The 18,836-nt window shown below is 34.2% G+C and overlaps 1 protein-coding gene across 1 annotated transcript in view; it reads left to right on the forward strand.

Annotated features, from left to right (window-relative positions):
- LOC149807115 (caspase-7-like) overlaps window positions 1-17,861 on the forward strand; it is a 40,032-nt gene extending 22,171 nt beyond the window's left edge. Inside the window, exons 4-6 of the mRNA XM_089962215.1 lie at window positions 907-1,082; window positions 6,517-6,637; window positions 16,656-17,861. Of these exons, the coding sequence (XP_089818341.1) occupies window positions 907-1,082; window positions 6,517-6,637; window positions 16,656-16,909 (551 nt within the window). The 3' untranslated portion in view covers window positions 16,910-17,861. The remainder of the gene's footprint in view (window positions 1-906; window positions 1,083-6,516; window positions 6,638-16,655) is intronic.
- Window positions 17,862-18,836: the final 975 nt, after the last annotated feature.

Raw genomic sequence — 18,836 nt, forward strand, 5'->3', positions numbered from 1 at the left:
CTGTTTGTAGTCAGTTTATTACATTTATCTTAATCAATCCCTGACAAACGTGATCCCTTTCTAGTGCACTTGAAAGGACTGTTATTCGCCATATGATTTGTATTATATATATATATATATATATATATATATATATATAATACAAATAGTACTATCATACAGGTTAGAGAATTTTTAAGGCAGAATGTAATATGGGCTGGTGTATGCAGGCAAGGTGATGGGTGCAGTTTACCCGTGGACATGGTACAAATTAAAAATTCTCTAACCTGTATGATAGCATTATTTGTGTTAAATATTAATTCCGCCTACTATTATCAAGCATTCTGCTATAGAATCCATCCAGGGATAGCAATTTCCGTTCTGTCTGGTGTATATTTATAACTCTGTCTCACTCTTATATGGGATACAGTCTGCAATTACATCACTTGCCATTAAGAAAATATTTGGCACTGTTGGTTACCTTTTGTAGATTAATGTCATTGAGATTACCATTGTATCAATGGAGTTAAAACCAGTTAGGTGCAACATCTAGGATTTGAAATCAATACTATCATTAAAAATACTCATGTAAACTTGTGTAGATTCTGTGCTAAATTCTTTTGTGTTCATTGTTTTTCTTGTTTGTCACTGTTTTGCAATTGGCTTCAACAACAACTCATTCAGAATCGAAATCACTTTGTCAGGGTGAAACTATTTTTTGCACTGCTCTATGTGATGTATGTATGTATGTTTCTATATATATATATATATATATATATATATATATATATATATATATATATATATATATAGTTTTATATTTACAATCAACATCTTAATGTTAACAATAAAATTGTTACAATAATAACAACAGTCCTGTAACTCATAACATCTGATTTAGGGATTTATTTCCATTTTCTCTTGCAGAATTCCAAAATGATGAAAAGAACATGCAATTTGACTGCTTTATCTTCATTTTCGTGACATTTGGTGAGGATGACAGGCTTTGGTTCTGGGATGGTGAAATTTCAATTGCAAATATCTTGGAACCAATTAAAAAAAAGCAGTCTATGGCACTGAAACCAAAGATTCTTTTTATACAGGTATAATTCAGTGAGCCTTAAAGGCTTCTTCTGTTATTTACCTGCCTTAAACAACCAGTTGTAATGTACATTGTAATTAAAGATGGTATTAATGGAAACTTAACTTCTATTAAGTAGTCACCTGTCTTTAGAGTATTTTCTACTGGACTTCAAGAGGTAGCTACCTGAGAAATATTTTACTGTATGTTGTTTCCTTAAAAAAAATCATGTTTTCATTAGTTTGCATTTTCATAGACCAGGAGAGCCTGCCCTTCACCATCAAATGCCTGTCTGTCTGTATGCTCAAGTTTGTTATCACTACTCCACCAAAACTACTTTGCAGATTACCATTAAACTTTGCACACACATTCATCCCAATGTCTTGTTGGTCTTTACACACACATTCATCCCAGTGTCTTGTTGGTCTTTACACACACATTCATCCCAGTGTCTTGCTGGTCTTTACATACACATTCTTCTCATTGTCTTGTTGGGTTTTACACACACATTCATCCTAATGTTTTGTTGGTCTTTACACACACATTCATCCCAGTGTCTTGTTGGGTTTTACACACACATTCATCCCAATGTCTTGTTAGTCTTTACACACACATTCATCCCAGTGTCTTGTTGGTCTTTACACACACATTCATCCCAGTGTCTTGCTGGTCTTTACACACACATTCATCCCAATGTCTTGATAGTTTTTACACACAAATTCATCCCAGTGTCTTGTTGGTCTTTACACACACATTCATCCCAATGTCTTGTTGAGTTTTACACACACATTCATCCCAGTGTCTTGTTGGTCTTTACACACACATTCATCCCAATGTCTTGTTGGGTTTTACACACTCATTCTTCCCAGTGTCTTGTTAGTCTTTGCACAGACATTCATCCCAATGTCTTGTTGGATTTTACACACACATTCTTCCCAATGTCTTGTTGGTCTTTACACACACATTCATCCCAATGTCTTGTTGGTCTTTACACACACATCATCCCAATGTCTTGTTAGTCTTTGTACAGACATTCATCCCAATGTCTTGTTGGATTTTACACACACATTCTTCTCAATGTCTTGTTGGTCTTTACACACACATTCATCCCAATGTCTTGTTGGGTTTTACACACACATTCATCCCAGTGTCTTGTTGGTCTTTACACACACATCATCCCAATGTCTTGTTGGGTTTTACACACTCATTCTTCCCAATGTCTTGTTAGTCTTTACACACACATTCATCCCAGTGTCTTGTTGGACTTTACACACACATTCATCCCAATGTCTTGTTGGGTTTTACACACACATTCATCCCATTGTCTTGCAATGAAATTAATACAAGGTTCTTTATGAATATGAGTTCCTATTTTCTTTATGAACTAATTAAATGACAGTAGTAATTCTTTAATTGGTTTTAATTGATTATGTAGAGGATCAATTTCAACATGAAGTATTGCGTTAAAAGGAAAACAATTATACTATAGGAGTGGTGTGTGTATTTAAATGAAACAATGTATGCTATGATCACTTTAGTACAAGGAGTTATCAAATGAAGTGATCATTTCCATTTGGAAACAAAATTAGTTTACTAAATTATTTTCACAAGGAAAAGTCATAACGAAGATACAGGGAAGGGGCATTTATGTGAAAATGAAAGTATAAATAGTAACGCTGCCACTGAGTCTTAGGTAGCTGTTCCTACAAAGAGACAGACACCAGATTCTGTGGCAGTAACAAGTGTTAAATATGACACAACTAAGAGAAAAATAAATTTTCAGCTACAGTGGATTGATAATTATCCATGGCTTAAATTCATCAACTCTTAAGGAAAGATTCTTTGCAGTTATTACAAACAGTACATCAAACTGGCATAGCTAGGAAATTCAGCCAGTCTATTTGTCAATAAAACTGAGAAATTGAGGTTTTAGTTAAGCCAGTCTCATGACAGCTTTGGACCACATAAAGCACATTATGTAGCATATTATATGCATGACACTAGCCAGCAGGAGCAGAAAATCCCTGGAGTAAGAGTTGCTAACACTCCATTACAAAAGGTCTTTTTAAGACTAATTGAGAATGAAATGAATGACATTAAATAAAATAAGAGATTTAGCTCAGACTAGATCCTATTCCAATATGGAAAAACATTATCAGCTATAGAAATGCTGTGTGCACTCCAGATCTTAAACTTAATACTAATTAATATTTGAGGCAAGAGATTTTGTTCTTTCAATTTATTGAGCTTTTAGAGGAGGAATTAGGGAAGATCTGAATCCCAGTAAATTCCTTTCCACTGAATCCCAGTAAATTCCTTTCCACTGAATCCCGGTAAATTCCTTTCCACTGAATCCCAGTAAATTCCTTTCCACTGAATCCCAGTAAATTCCTTTCCATTCTTGCTGTACTGATGCTACCATAATGGAGCAAGAAATAGTATATATAAGATATCTTGACAATAGCAAAAACTAACAAATTAGGCCCTTAGAAGAGGTAAAAATGTACCACTGTTTCATTTTTGCTTTTTAAATGTCCACTCCACCTGAATGAATGGTCATTTCAGCATGGTGTTTTCACCAGTAGAGTTCTTATGTCTAGTTTGTATTAAATGAAAATGGTGCAGATTTGAGATCCAGTATAGCTACCATGGCAGCCATCTTGAAAGTCTTGTCAGTGCAACTTGTCCTTATTGAAAAGTCATATTGACATGTGGTTTTCACCAGAGGACGTTTTTATGGTGTTTAATGGTTCTTAAATAAAACTTTTACTCATCTTATATCCAATACGGTCATTTGGAAAATATGACTGCTACTTCTTTTTGATGAAAAGTTATATCAGATTGGGTTTTCACCAGAACTTCTTATGTCTAGTTTGTACTAAATGAAAATGGTGCAGATTTGAGATTCTGTATAGCCCAGCCACAATGGCAGCCATTTTGAGTCTTGTCAATGCTACTTGTCCTGATTGGAAAGTCATATTGAGATGGAGTTTTCACCAGAAGACTAATTGATATTTAATTAGTCATAAATGAAAATGGCATTAGTCAGACTTCAAATAAAGCTGCCACAATAAACATATTGAAAATCTTGTCTCTAATTTTCTTGAATGGATGGTCATACCAACATGGGGGTTTGACCAAAAAGTCTTCTAATGGTGTTCAGTTTGTGGCTTGTATATCATTCAGAGTCATACAACAAAATACCTTGTAGCTTATGTATTATTCAAACAGTAGTACAACAAAATATCGTTGCAGCTAGAGTATCTCAGATGGTAATACAACAAAGTACCTTTACTTGTGTATCATTTTGTATCATTCAGTCATGTAACAAACTACCTTTCTTGCTTGTGTACTTGACATGTATCATTCAAATAGACATACAGCAAGTTTGTTGCTTGTATATAATTTAAACAGTCATATTGCAAAATATTTTTGCTGCTTTTGTATTAGTGTATCATTCAATCATACAACAAAATACCTTTGTTGCTTGTGTATCATTCAGAAAGTGACACAGCAAGATACCGTTGTTTATGTATCATTCAGTATAGAGCAAAACTCTTGTAGCTTGTGTATCATTCAAACAGTAATACAGCAAAATTCTTGTGTTTCTTGTGTATCATTCAAACAGTAATACAGCAAAATACCTTTGTTTCTTGTGTACTTGTATATCATTCGGACAGTCCTGCAACACAATGCCTTTGTTGCTTATGTTACCTGATTTACCATATGTATTGGGACACCATAGTTACTGGGACACCATAAAATAATTTTTTAAGTATTTTATTTGTGCATTGTATGTTCCTAAGGCACATCATTTTTTTTTTCAATTTGTGGGACATCTTTTAAATCATTCAAAAAATACATGTCAGAAAATGAACTCAAACTTAAATTTTATTTTAAAAAAATATTAAACAATGTACTTCAGATAAAACTTCTTAATCCACTGCAGCATCACCTCATCAACCCAACCCTTCTGCAAATGTACGATCCATCCTTTTGGTGCTTCAACATATTTTAGCTCCCTCATGCTGAGAAAAATTATCATTGGAGGTACCACAGCTCCTGCTACAGAAACTGCATGGATTAAATTTAGAAGTTTTAATTCGCACCATTCATGTGAAATCTTGCACTTTTAACTCCCTTCTTTTTGGCAGTCTGACCAAGAATGAGATCAAAGTATACTGGAGTTTATCTATGTTAATGATCATATTGATTGCAAAATCATCTCTTCTGGCCTTTATGAATTCATCAAATGATTTTATTTTCTACATCTTCTGGGATATGCTGGGTCTTTGATGTCCATGCAAAAAACTCTAGATTGTGTCTCTTTAAAAACTGTCCAATTGTGTCAAATTAGTTTCAAAATACCAGTGAATACTGGTAAAGTGGAATCAAAGTTAGCTCCCCTACATCAACTGACTTTCTATATTAAAACTTTTGTTTTAAATATTGAACCCTTAAAAGAATCCAAAGTCGCCTTCTGGGATCTGCTCACTTTGTAACAAAGTAATCTTTATAATGAGTTTTTTGCTCGTTATCAGGTTTGTTTATTTAACACATGGGTTTCTATTTGTTTGCCATCTGTAATCATAATTGGTACAATTAGGGATTGATGTTTGCAGGGTAAACAGTATAAACTGCATTAACTTGCTTTAATAGTAGTTTTTGTAACCCATGCAATCAAAAAGATAATGATTTTTATTTGTGAGGTGTCATATTATTAACCTGCATATAATACACTGTTGATTATTTTGCACCTTATACTGTGTCATGTATGAATGGCAGGTACCTTCAAGCAATGGTTTGATCTCTCTCTTGTTTGTTATTTTGCAGGATCCAATTTTCAGTCTGATAACATTAAAGCCTTTGAGGACAACTAAACATGATTCATATCTCTGTATTAGCATCAATGATAAATGTGTCATTTTACCTGACACAAGCGATACACACTATGGATGCATACGCTATATAAAATAGAGTTTGTGGATATAGCTTTGCCTTTAATAAATTGCTCATGAAGAACAAAAAAGTGAATAAGGAATAACAGTACATGGTTAGTTTCTTTGATTTTATTATTAAATAAGCATTTTATCATTCAGACAGTCATGCAACAAAATATCTTTGTTGCTTATGTACTTGTGTATCATTCAACCATACAGCAAGATACCTTTGTTGCTTGTGTATCATTCAACCATACAGCAAGATACCTTTGTTGCTTGTGTATCATTCAACCACACAGCAATATACCTTTGTTGCTTGTGTATCATTCAACCATACAGCAAGATACCTTTATTGCTTGTGTATCATTCAGCCATACAGCAAGATACCTTTGTTGCTTGTGTATCATTAAGATGTTCATACAACAAAATACCTTTGTTGCTTGTGTATCATTAAGACATGGTTACATTTCAAAACTTCAAATGATATACCCACTGAAATATATTACATTTGTACAGAGTAGTGATGAGCGGTGGATAAATCCAGTCAAAGGAATCTTTTCGAAAGGAACTGATACATTTGAAACAAGAAAAGTCCCCCAGGAAGCAGATTTCTTCATCTTCCACAGCATAATTCCAGGTACGCATGTAGAATAATATGTGCTAGCTCTGTATAGTACATAATTGTTATTTACAGATACAGACATGTCAAATTTCAGTTAATTTCAACATATTTGGTTAAGAAAAACCTTTGCAATTTTCCTTGAGTATCTTTTACACATTTTTATTGGGCAATTATGCTGGTTGTAAGTCATTTTGTTATCTGATTTCATGTTAGCAGATAAAGGACTTTGTTCAGTCAATATTCACACTTCATTTGGATACTTGCTTTACATCTGCAGAAAATGGCATCCAATTTTCCATAAATTAAATTAGGTAAAAATGTGTACATTTTGTTTTATCACCCCACCCCACCCTTTACAGCTGAAGGGGCATATTGTTTTGCTCCTTGTTAGCAGGATTAGAGAATTGAAATTTGGTAAACATGATTTTAGATATACATTCTCCTTTGATAACTTGCGCACATAAAGGGTACTTAAACACAGAGTGCACCATAAGCGAGGGCACGAGTTACAGAAGGACCTCCAAAAAATCCGCTAGACATCAAGAAAACCATGGTGGGGGGTAGGGAACTGGGCTGTTTAATGACTGAATCCTCATTTTACAATCACGTAGATAATAATTATTAATAATGCGCTTTTTCTAATGAAGTTGTTTGTGATTCTGTATAAAGTTAGATTTATTTTCAAAATGTCCAACATGTGAAAGATCGTTAACATTGATCCAACTGATTTCAACAACCATCATGTGTACACGAAAACATCTGTGTATTACATCACTGCTTTTGGTTTTGTTGATTAGTCTGATTCCTGGAGTAGTGTTTAATAATACAGTGCCAAGTAGGGAGTCAATGTAACAGTGAACTAGACTAACTGTTGATACACCACCAAACAAGATTTCATTTTTTTAAAAACTAGCAACATTTATTTAGTGACACAATTGTCTTCATTGAAACTCAATTTTAACATTGTTGAGTTAGTACAGTAATGATGTCATTTCTTTGGAAGTAATAGTGAAATTTCTTATCCTTATCATCCTTGAGGATATCTCTTAAGTGCCAGTTCAGGAATTCTCTGAAACTTGTTTGCCCACAATAATCCATATATGTTAAACCAAGCTCTTTTTTTTATGAAGTATATGTTTTGCTTGGTTGCGTTGCTATCTTTGATCACAGCTATGAATGAGTCGGTTAATTTGAGGTAGTTTAATTGGATTATGTACACAAAAACAGTGTTCGATTGATCAACTGAAATGAGTTCACCTGACATACGACCGGGGCCACTAAAGATCTTGAGCATGTAGGATTTGCATGATTTTTACCTTTTTTTAAAATTATTCCACCTCCTTTATTTGATTGAAATGATGTTGTTAATGTGATAATACAAAGGAGGCCAGCTTTTAATTCAGTGCAACAATACAACAAATACATCTGCAAGTCAGCTATCAAAACACGGTTGGCACTTAATTAGGTTCCCAGATAAAAGCTAGTGGACATAGCTGTTATGGTATATTTACACATTTTACGTTTAAATACACATTGCATTTATGATGATTACACTTTAAGAGGGACTAAAAGATAGAAATAAAATACAAATTTCACTAAATAATTTTTTTAAATTGGCATTTAAATATTAATTCACAGCCTCCACAAGGCGTGACTTTTCATTGATCAAAATTTCCTTGAATATCTTGACTAAAAATGTCGTTTGGAAAGAAAATGTAACAAACTATATGGCTTCTTTTATTAACAGTTTGTAATTTCATAATGTTGATTAAAATTTCCCGTTCCTATCTACCATTTTCTACCATAAAATGAGCAATATATCAGCATTTCAGTTACCAAATTTGATCACAATTTTCTTCAAGTTCAACAAACACAGATCAATTTCTTGGGTATTTTCTGTTTTAAAAAAATGAGATCCATGCCTGACCCCGCACTATAAGCAGGTTCGTGAGTTATCGATGGAGTAGTGTATCTATTTGATCCGATTCGATTTTCTTGCCACAAAACCAGTTGTTAAATTTTTTTAATTAAGAACTTTTTGGACTCTGACTATTTATGGTCACCACATTGTTGGCATGATTGTGAAAAATACTTGACATAGACAAATTAAATTTGGTGAACATGTTTGTATACATACATTGGTGATGTGGTTAGATTTACAGGCCTCTAAAACAAAATTTTATTTTGTATAAATTGTTTAAATTTTTTAAAATTTATAAACCTTGTCAAGGGGATTCTTTAAGGACCATTTGGCACACAGTGATCTCCCTTGGAAATTTTTGATAGCATCAAAGTTAAATCGTGCAGTAACTATGTAAAATGTTATCAATCCCATGCATTATCATCATAAAAGTGTTAATATTAATGGCATATAAAAGAAGTACATATATTTACATAATGGTCTTTATTTCCCTAAGTTATAGCCTCGTTAGTCTTTGAATTTAACTAAACCATAAAACTGTCCAAGTTGTATTCATGCCATATGTCAGAGATGTAATGTAGTTTGAAGTATATCAGTGGTAGGTATGAATATTGCAGAAATAGCTAACTGACTGATAATTGTTTGCTTTGATCTACAATTATAACATATAAATAGATGACTTATATCACTGACTGAGGTTTGTATGCTTTGATCTGCAATTCTAAATATTAAAAATATGGGTTATATCACTGACTGGGGTTTGTTTGCTTTGATCTGCAATTCTAACAAATGAAAGATTATGTATATCACTGACTAGGGTGTTTATGCTTTGATCTGCAATTCTAACAAATGAAAGATTATGTATATCACTGACTGGGGTGTTTATGCTTTGATCTGCAATTCTAACAAATGAAAGATTATATATATCACTGACTGGGGTTTGTATGTTTTGATCTGCAATTCTAAGATATAAAAAGATGACTTATATCACTGACTGGGGTGTGTATGCTTTGATCTGCAGTTCTAACATACAAAAAGATGATGCATATTACTGTACCATTATAGTGATTAAAAATATCAGCACTTAATTTATAATGTAATACATGCCACTTGAAACTATTTGATTTTTGTTGGATAAATATTTTCAGATATAAATCAAGGAGTAATCCAATACTTTTTATTTACATGTTTTTGATACAGGTAACACTGGAAGATACAAATTGCTCTTTTTCAAACTTGGTTGGACAGAAATCTCTAGTTAGCAGTCATTTAAGGTTTATTGACCAAACTAGGTAGCATACTATGTAAATCTCATGGTTAAGATGTACTTTACACATATGTAATATTTCATGTTGCATATTCCTGAAAATGACATGAATGACAACAATCACAGCTACAACAAAAATATGACTACTTCTACTTGCTACTACAATAAAAATAAAATATTACCAGGTAATAGGGCAAGTTACAAATTCACCTTGCTGTTGTAAATAGAATTTATGTCATTAATAGACAGATGTGAAAACGTGATTTATCTGCTTTAGGGCAGCACTCTTTTGCATGGGAAGAGCCTGGCAAGTATTGATTTTATGACATATAGCATGCAAGTTGGTCTGATTGGCTATTACATTGCTAACAAATGAAATCTACGAAAAATTTTGATAAAATGGTGCAAAAGTAGTGAAACAAGCAAATTACAAACTGTGTGGAATTTTTTTACCTACATGAAGAAGATGATGCTATTATATCTGATAAAGGGTTTATGATATCATGCCTAACCACCCCAAAAGGTATAAGTCTCATCATTATAGTATTTAAAAGTAACAAGAAGCTATCCAAGCAAGAAGAACAATAGATTAAAATCATTGTTAGTCTATGGATACATCTTTAAAGAGCAGTAGAGAGGATAAAATATTTCTGGCTGATGTAGGGTATAATGCCAATATCCATGGACAATCAGTCATCAAAAATATGGAAAATTTGTTCAAGACTTATATATATATATATGCTGAAAACATGATAGTTAAGTTGTGTTTAGCATTACATTCCTTTGCTTCTATTTAAATAACAAGTTTTAACATTTAGCATACACCTAACCTACTACAATTTCACTAATAAAGTGAAAAATATTACCCAGTTACTATATAGATAGCTCAAACAATTGGCATAGCTGTTCCTTCTACACTTCTGCTTGTCAGTGACATTGTTGTTGTTGTTGTTGTTGGGTTTAACGCCATTTTTCAGCACACGATAGGCTATACATGGCGGCCAGTATTAATGGTGGAGGAAGAACCTGGGAAAACCCCGGAAAGAACCACCCACCCACGAGAAGCTACTGGCAAGCTTTCTGACATACCCACATTGGCTGAATCTGAGACTCAAACCCACGCAGACAGAGGTGAGATGGCAATAATCCGTAACGGAGAGCGCTTTAGACCACTCGGCCAGTTGGGGCCCCGTCAGTGACATAATAAGTGCTTCATATCCTTGAATGAATGACATAATAAATGGAAAAAAATAAATTGGGTGATAAACATACAGTTGCCATCTTTTATCTGATATGTGATGTTATCAATGAGTGAGTTGCTGAATTTTCTGGCTTCTTTGATTAAATAAAAATGTTCTCATCTGTACATGTGTTACTAATTCAGCAATTTAAACACTCAGTGCCAGACTAGAGGGCTGCTAATCCACTTATATACATTTTATACCAAACAGCACCAATCCAATGATGAAAAATAACATTCTATGAAAACTGTGTGCATCTAAGATGACAAATAGCATTATTCAGGCACACAGTCGTGTGAACACATGCACTTAAATGTATGCACCATCAGAAGCAATTACTTGTTTAGTCCATTGCTCACTCTGTGTACTTACTGGAAGTTCTAAGTATGCAGTGGATAGGATTAGTACCTTTATTTTCACATTTGTCTATACCTACAACACTCTACATGCACCACCATATTGCTTTTGGATATACAGAACAGCATTGGGGTGGGGGGCACTGCAGGTGGCTGAATGGTCAAAAGCACTTGCCTGTACCAGTTACTGTCATCTCACCTCTGTCCATGTGGGTTCAAGTCTGTATGCATTGGTTCATGTCTCATACTTGTTCACAGTGGGTATGTGAGAAAGCTGCCACTAGCTTCACATGGGTCAGTAGTTCTTCCTCTACCAATTATACTGGCTACCACATATAGCCTATCTTGCACTGAGAAATGGCATTAAACTAAAAACAGTGGCAATAAACAGCAACATTGGAGTGAAAACAATAGGATGCTTAAACTAAACTACACCATATACTCTATGCTCTGCCCTTGGAAGCGGGAGGTCATGGGTTTGATCCCCGACCGAGTCATACCAAAGACTTACAAAAATGGTACTAACAACTGCCTTGCTTGGCGCTCAGCATGAAGAGGTTAGTGTTATGACTGGTTGGCCTGGTGTCAGGATAATGTGATTGGGTGGGACATCTTGCTACAAGTCTGCGGCATGATGCCCCAGTGCTAGACATCATAATAAACTGCCACATTGCAGACATCGTAGCGATATGACTGAAAATTTTTTGAAGCTACGTTAAAATCCAAATCACACACACACACACACACACACACACACACACAGACACACATACTCTATGCTCTGCTCTTATCGGTGTAAAAAAGAACGCATAAGGATGAAATAAAAACCAGATTTAGCAGATGAAACAAATAAAGACTTTTATTGTTCATGAGCCCTCGAATTAGCAGTAAGGGGAGGTTAATTTATTGGCTAAGAAGATGGTTGTTTTATCATACTTGTTCTAATCACATGACTGTATGATTGCCTTGACAAAACCAGCATCAAAGGTCATGCACCAGTAGTCAGCCAAAGCAGGTATAAAACAAAATGGCTTGTAATTATTATAGTCAGCCAAAGCAGGTATAAAACAAAATGGCTTCTAATTAATTATCATAGAATATTTTAATTGCATTCCCAAGATAAATTATGAACAAGTGTGATAGGGCCTTGAACTAAGTAACTGGGTGTTCATTTAACAGTATCATTTTTTAAAGGATATGGGAAAACATTAAAGCAATTCATCATTAGTGCATCATGTGTCATTGAAGTAATAGCAAATCAGGAACATTGCAGTCAAATGCCCTGGGTAGAGCACTAACAGAAACGAGAAAAATTTGATTGGCAATTTTGTAATTATATATAATATTGACCTGATTAGATGTTGAGGCCACCAAAGAATTTTTTTTATTTTTATAATATCTTTGAACACTTCTTGGGGTGAAAACCTTCTTTGTTAGCATTATTGCACAAAATAAACTAAACACTTACTTGACATACTGTAGACAAACAGATTTTAAGGGATGTGTTTGCATGCATATTTATGATGATGAGCTGGTCATATTTTCATGCCACTAAAGCAGTGTTTTCAGATTTTTTTCATAAATTTGCAATTCATATACTTGCCATTTTGGCTGCAGTTGGAGCATACATGTTTCACAAACAAATCTTTTTTTCACGTTTCACGCTCAGGTCATTAACAGAAAAATTTACATAACTTTAAATTGCTTGAAAACTAAGCACATCTCTTTTGAAAGAATTTTTCTTTTCGCAAAACTTACATATGCATGGAAACACACTCATGAACAATGTTACAGGAGTAATCATTTACTGAATTTTAAATTTACACATAGCTGCTTTCTTGCATGACTATATTGTTTGTTTGAGATATTGTTTTTGTGAAGAATACTGTAAAGTGAAGTATACATTATGGATTTAAAGTCCATGTTGTATTGAAAAAGTTGTAAGTTTTCAACGTGACAGGCAAGTACAGTAAAGATCACTACTGTATGTTTCTCTGCATAAAGATTTTATATTTACAATCTACTAATATTATATAGATATGCAGACTGAGTCTCTATGCAGTCTGAGCAGTCCAAGTCTGAGTCACTATGCAGTCTGAGTCCAAGTCTATGCATTCTGTATCTCAGTGCAGCCCGAGTCTCATGTATTATGTGTCTCACTGCAGCCTGAGTCTCTATGCATTCTATGGCTCAGTGCAGCCTGAGTCTCTATGCAGTCTGAGTCTCAGTACAGCTTTTTATACTCAGATCCTCTGATGTATGAGTTAGAATGCTATAATGTAATTGCTCTTCTCAGCTGGTGGAAGGAAATTCATGTCACTGGGGAATATAGTAATCCTCATGTCTACCTATCCACCTTCTGTCTTGCATTTATTAACACAATAAGTCTCACAGTTTTTCATCAATGAGCATGAAACTTACTTAATATTATGATCATTGCCTGAAGATGTTCATATCAACAAATCATCTTGCTGTACAATTTTTGTTTGAGTTACTTCCTTTTTGTTGTTTTTAAGCGTAATGCAGTGTATGACACAGTTTGATAAGTGCAAATAGTCCCACAGGTTTTAAAGGATTGCCATGAAACTTTGCAAATATTATGGTCATCACCTGAAGAGTCACATATAAAAAACCAGTGTTCGCACACTTTTGTTTGAGATATTACCACTTTTGTTTTGTAGCTTAATGCAGTGTGTGACACAGTCTCAGTAGCACAACTAGTCCCACAGTTTGCCTTGTAGCCTATATCAGTTGCTGTCAAACTGGGTACATATGGTTATTTTCTGGTCTTTTTGAATCACTGTCAATTGACTGTACAATGCAGGTTTTTTGCACCAGAAATTTTAATTTTCTGGATGCTCCCGCTTCTGACTTTATAGTATTGTTTTTATACATAAGCACGGGGTAACTGTTTAAAATTTTCATTGGATTATAAATACAGATATTAGATAACCTAATCTTAAGTCAGATACACTCATGAGTCAGACATGTTTTCTGCCCACTGCAGTATTTAATGTATGCATACTAACACCATGCAGGAATCACAATTGTGAAAAGAAAGGGTTGTTTATATGTGAAAGATTTATCCTTCCTTAATATTTACCACACACTACAGGACACACAGTACCAATTATATGGAAAAATTTGAACCTGCCTGGGAATGGGTGAACCTGAAATACAGTATATATGGGTTTGGCTTACCAGGATTGGTTAATAATGTAAGTTATATTTTAGGAAAAAGAATCTTTTGACAGCTTATCCTAGCTGTAACTGAAAAAAATAGAGACATTGTTTTATTGATGGAATTTCAATCCTTTAACAGTCTTGAGTTGGAACATACATTGCTAAAAATTAGCACTTGACTCATTGGTGCAGAATTGAAAGCACATGGTTCAAAGACATGCAGGTTCAGAAACTGCCGTGGCTCATCCTTTCCTCTACACAGAAGATGATATCCAGGTTTCATCTATACTGATAAATAAAGGCTTGATAATGAGCAATTAGAAATATAAAGTTATTGAATTTTTAATATCATGGTGTTTGCACAGTTTTACTATGGGAACTGAATTAGTACGGCGAGTCCTACAGACATGTTGCATTCAGTATTAGATTCAATGTAAAATTGTTTCAGACTAATGATCAGGTTGCCCTATTTCTGAATTCTTCATTTCTTTGTACTTGTAAGCAAAGGAAAGTAATAATTGACAATATAATTATAAAAATTACACCATAATCCCAGCTTGCATAATTTTTTCCTGATAGTATGGCTATGTGTACAGTTTTGTGGTAATTCAAATGTCCCTGGTGGTCTAATTAGCTAACCGTACAGTTATCATTAGGAAAAATTAAGTGGTCCTCTGAGACTCTTAGCAGTGTTCAAGTTGTTTGCTATAGAGAAAGAGAATGACTAAGCTAGACTGATGTAGGCAGTTAAAGAAAAGTGTCATGACTAACAAAGTTTAATATATTTTATAATTAAGTAACTTATGAGAGCAACTTTAGAATAAAAAAGTAACAAATTATTTTCTGGGAGCTCACTATTATTGGTGGGATGATAATTTCATGGATTTTTTAGTTTTCTGAAAAAATGAATATAACATTCAACCAAAAATGATCCATATTTGAAGCTGATATGATTCCCTCCACCATGCTAATCACAGCTCATATTCTTTCAGAATATATTGATGACTTAATTATGTTTTGACCCCTATGTCATCTAAGTCTTAGTCCCTCATCACCACAGATTAATATACATGGACCTTGACTGATTTGAAGTACTATTCCAGTGAATTCATTGAAATCAAGAATGAGGATAGAGGAGAAGCAGACTAAATGTGGCATCTCAGATGCATTACATTGCAACATTATCAGTATCTTTTTACATCTGCTCACATGCTACCATTATTACATAAGATCTGCATGTTTGTGATTTCAATTTTTAATGTACTGTAGCTTTACAAAAATTTCAGTCATATCGCTACAATGTCTGCAGTGTGGAAGTGTATAGTGATGTTTGGCACTTGGGCATCATGTCACAGACATGTAGCATCATGTCTCACCCAGTCACATTTTGTCCTGATGCCAGGCTGGCCAGTCCTAACACAAACCTTTTAATGCTGAGTGCCAAGAAAGGCAGATACTAGTACCATTTTTATAAGTCTTTGGTCTGACTTGGGCAGGGTTTGAACCTGCAACCTCAGACATCTGAAATGCTCTAACCACTTAGACCATTGGAGCAGTTAATTACATCATCTGCCTTGTATTTCATCTTGGAAAGTAAAGAATCCTTGAAGGGTTGTCGTCTGTGTGTTATAAAAAGCTTCACGTTCTTCTCCAAAGGCACATAAGAGCATAGCCCACACTGATGTGATCCAAATTAAATGTCACAACGTTATCAGAGATCATGGCAGTTTTGAAAGTGGCATTTTGTCACAAAGTTTTTGCAGCATTTTGACTGTTATTATCATATCAAGGGGAGTTAACCTACTGTGAGGTGTATGCTCTTCCCAAATCAGTGGAATGTCCAAGAATTTTAAAAGTATTGACTAAATAGTTTGCAATATCAAGACAAACACTGTAGGAAGTATACATCTCATGAATGTGTCAAACAGATTTAAAAACCTGTATTTGATTTTTTTCTTCTTTAAAAATGCCAATAAATTCAAGAAAATGTAAGTAATATTGAATAATTGATACAATATAAAAGTTACTTTTGGTTAATTGATCTACATTTATTTTCACATTTCAGAATCCCTGTTTCCGGTCAAAGAGAAGGATGAGTATGAATCTGTATTTCTGACAGCCTTGAAGGAGACAGTGGAAAATCCACCCAGACCTTTGGATATTCATAAACTGAGCTTAAGAATTAATGCCAAAGTGGTTGAAAGACTTCAGAATGAACAGAAATGTGTTGGTATGCATTTTGACAGACTGCCCATCCCAGAAGTAACATCAACTCTAACAAAAGCTCTCTATTTTCCATGTGCCTCATCAGTGCTTTGAGTCACCATTTAAATGATGGGAGGGAGTGGGCAGGGTTATGCATACCTTTAAACTGGAGTGTTTAATGTGGTCCAATTTCAGGGATATCTTTTTTTGTCATATGTGGGACATATGGACAGCCTAAAGGAGCAATTTTTGTTTTACCAGCTTAACTGGAAAATAAATTTAAAAATAATTTTTTAAAAAAATAATTCAAGAAACAATCCTGGTCTTTACTGAATGGTCAGTGTCCTAAAATTCTATTTAATTTCCATAAAATTTCATTTTTTGAATGATATTAGCCAGTGAAATATGTAGAGAATATTTGCAGAGCTGTTTACTGCTATGATTTTACCACAATAATATGTTCTGTGCCTTAAGATTTAGATTGTATGGGCAGATTCGTTTTTTGCAAAGATTCTGTATGTCAGAGGTCAATTCATACATTAGGCTTTTCATCGCTTTTAATGAAATACTTGAGAATACTATACTGCAATCAAACATTTGCAGGGCTTTCACTTACTGCTTGTGCACCCAGCATGGATATGTAAGTTTAGCTTGTCAGAAGCTTCAAGTAAGTCAGTTGTTCATTCTGGGGTTTTACTTGATTCTTCTTCCATCAAATATAATGGCTGCTTTGTATAGCCTGTCATGTTATGAAAAATGGTATTAGACCCACAAAAACAAACAAATACTGTTTGCACTGTATTTAGCATTTTTGCCCAATTCATCATCTGTCAAACTTACACTGTACACCACTTCCTTGATAACTTATGCACAGTGGGGTCCAGAAACATAGACCACACTATAAGTGAGGGTGCCAGTTACTGAGGGACAGCCCCAGAAATAAGTGATGTCATCCCTACTAGACATTGGGAAAATTGCGGGGAGGGGAATAGTGCTGTTCATTAATAGACTCCTTGTTTTATAATGGTATTGAGAATAATTGTCAATAAAGTGCTTTATCTAACAAGGTTGTTTGTTATTCTGTTTAAATTACATTTATTTTCAGAATGTGTAACATCTGAAAGATTGTTAACATTATTCCAACTGGTTTCAACAACCATCACATGTACTAGCAACAGGGGATGCCGCTAGAGGGCACTGGCGATCAAGATTAACGTTTTCCCAAAATGTCAACCTTATTACACCTGGTACATTCTCCGCTTAAATATGTAAAAAGCCGACATTATTATGTATTCATGGTTAAAGGTCAAATGTCTGTATTTAGCGTATGTGACACTGGGCCATTTCTAAAAAACACACGAAAACTTGACTGAATGAAAAGGCAGACGTTTATAGCAAGGAATCGGATTATACAGATGTACTGTCATTCATTATACCAAACTTATTACACAATATTTGTACAACTTTTGTTGTGTAATATATTTTCGAGGTTAGAGACTCGACGGGAGTTTCACTCACCGATGCAGTGATACTAGACATATTGATAATATGTATGTGATTGTGATCACTGAGATATTGTCAATGTCAGGTCATCTGTTCTACGTAATATTCTTATCTAGAGACACTGGTATTAAAATTAAAATGCTCATGTTTAGTAGGGACGGAAAAGAGGTAAAAGTTCAACTGTTTTTCAGAATTTTGAAGAATGAAAACAAATTCATTTAAAATTATCATGCCATTTTTTGTGAATATCAATATGAATATTGTCATCATAAGCCAAGGAATAGAGAATCAATCTGTAGTATTTCTCCATTTAAACAAATACATAATCATAAATATTTCTTGAGAACCAACTCTGTGCCAGTTTCTTATCTATCTCTGATACCACAATTGTCTCTCCTTCATGAACTATGAAATATTGCTCAAAACAATGGTCAGAATTATTATGAAAACATCGCAAAGTTAGAACATCCAAAATTTAATATTGCACCACCCTAAGTTGACACTATAGAAATCCTGACTTACTGTAATGAAAACTTAG

This window comes from Sinohyriopsis cumingii, chromosome 1 (genome assembly GCF_028554795.1).
Source record: "Sinohyriopsis cumingii isolate HCF-2022 chromosome 1, ASM2855479v2, whole genome shotgun sequence".
Classification (NCBI taxonomy): Eukaryota; Metazoa; Mollusca; class Bivalvia; order Unionida; family Unionidae; genus Sinohyriopsis; species Sinohyriopsis cumingii.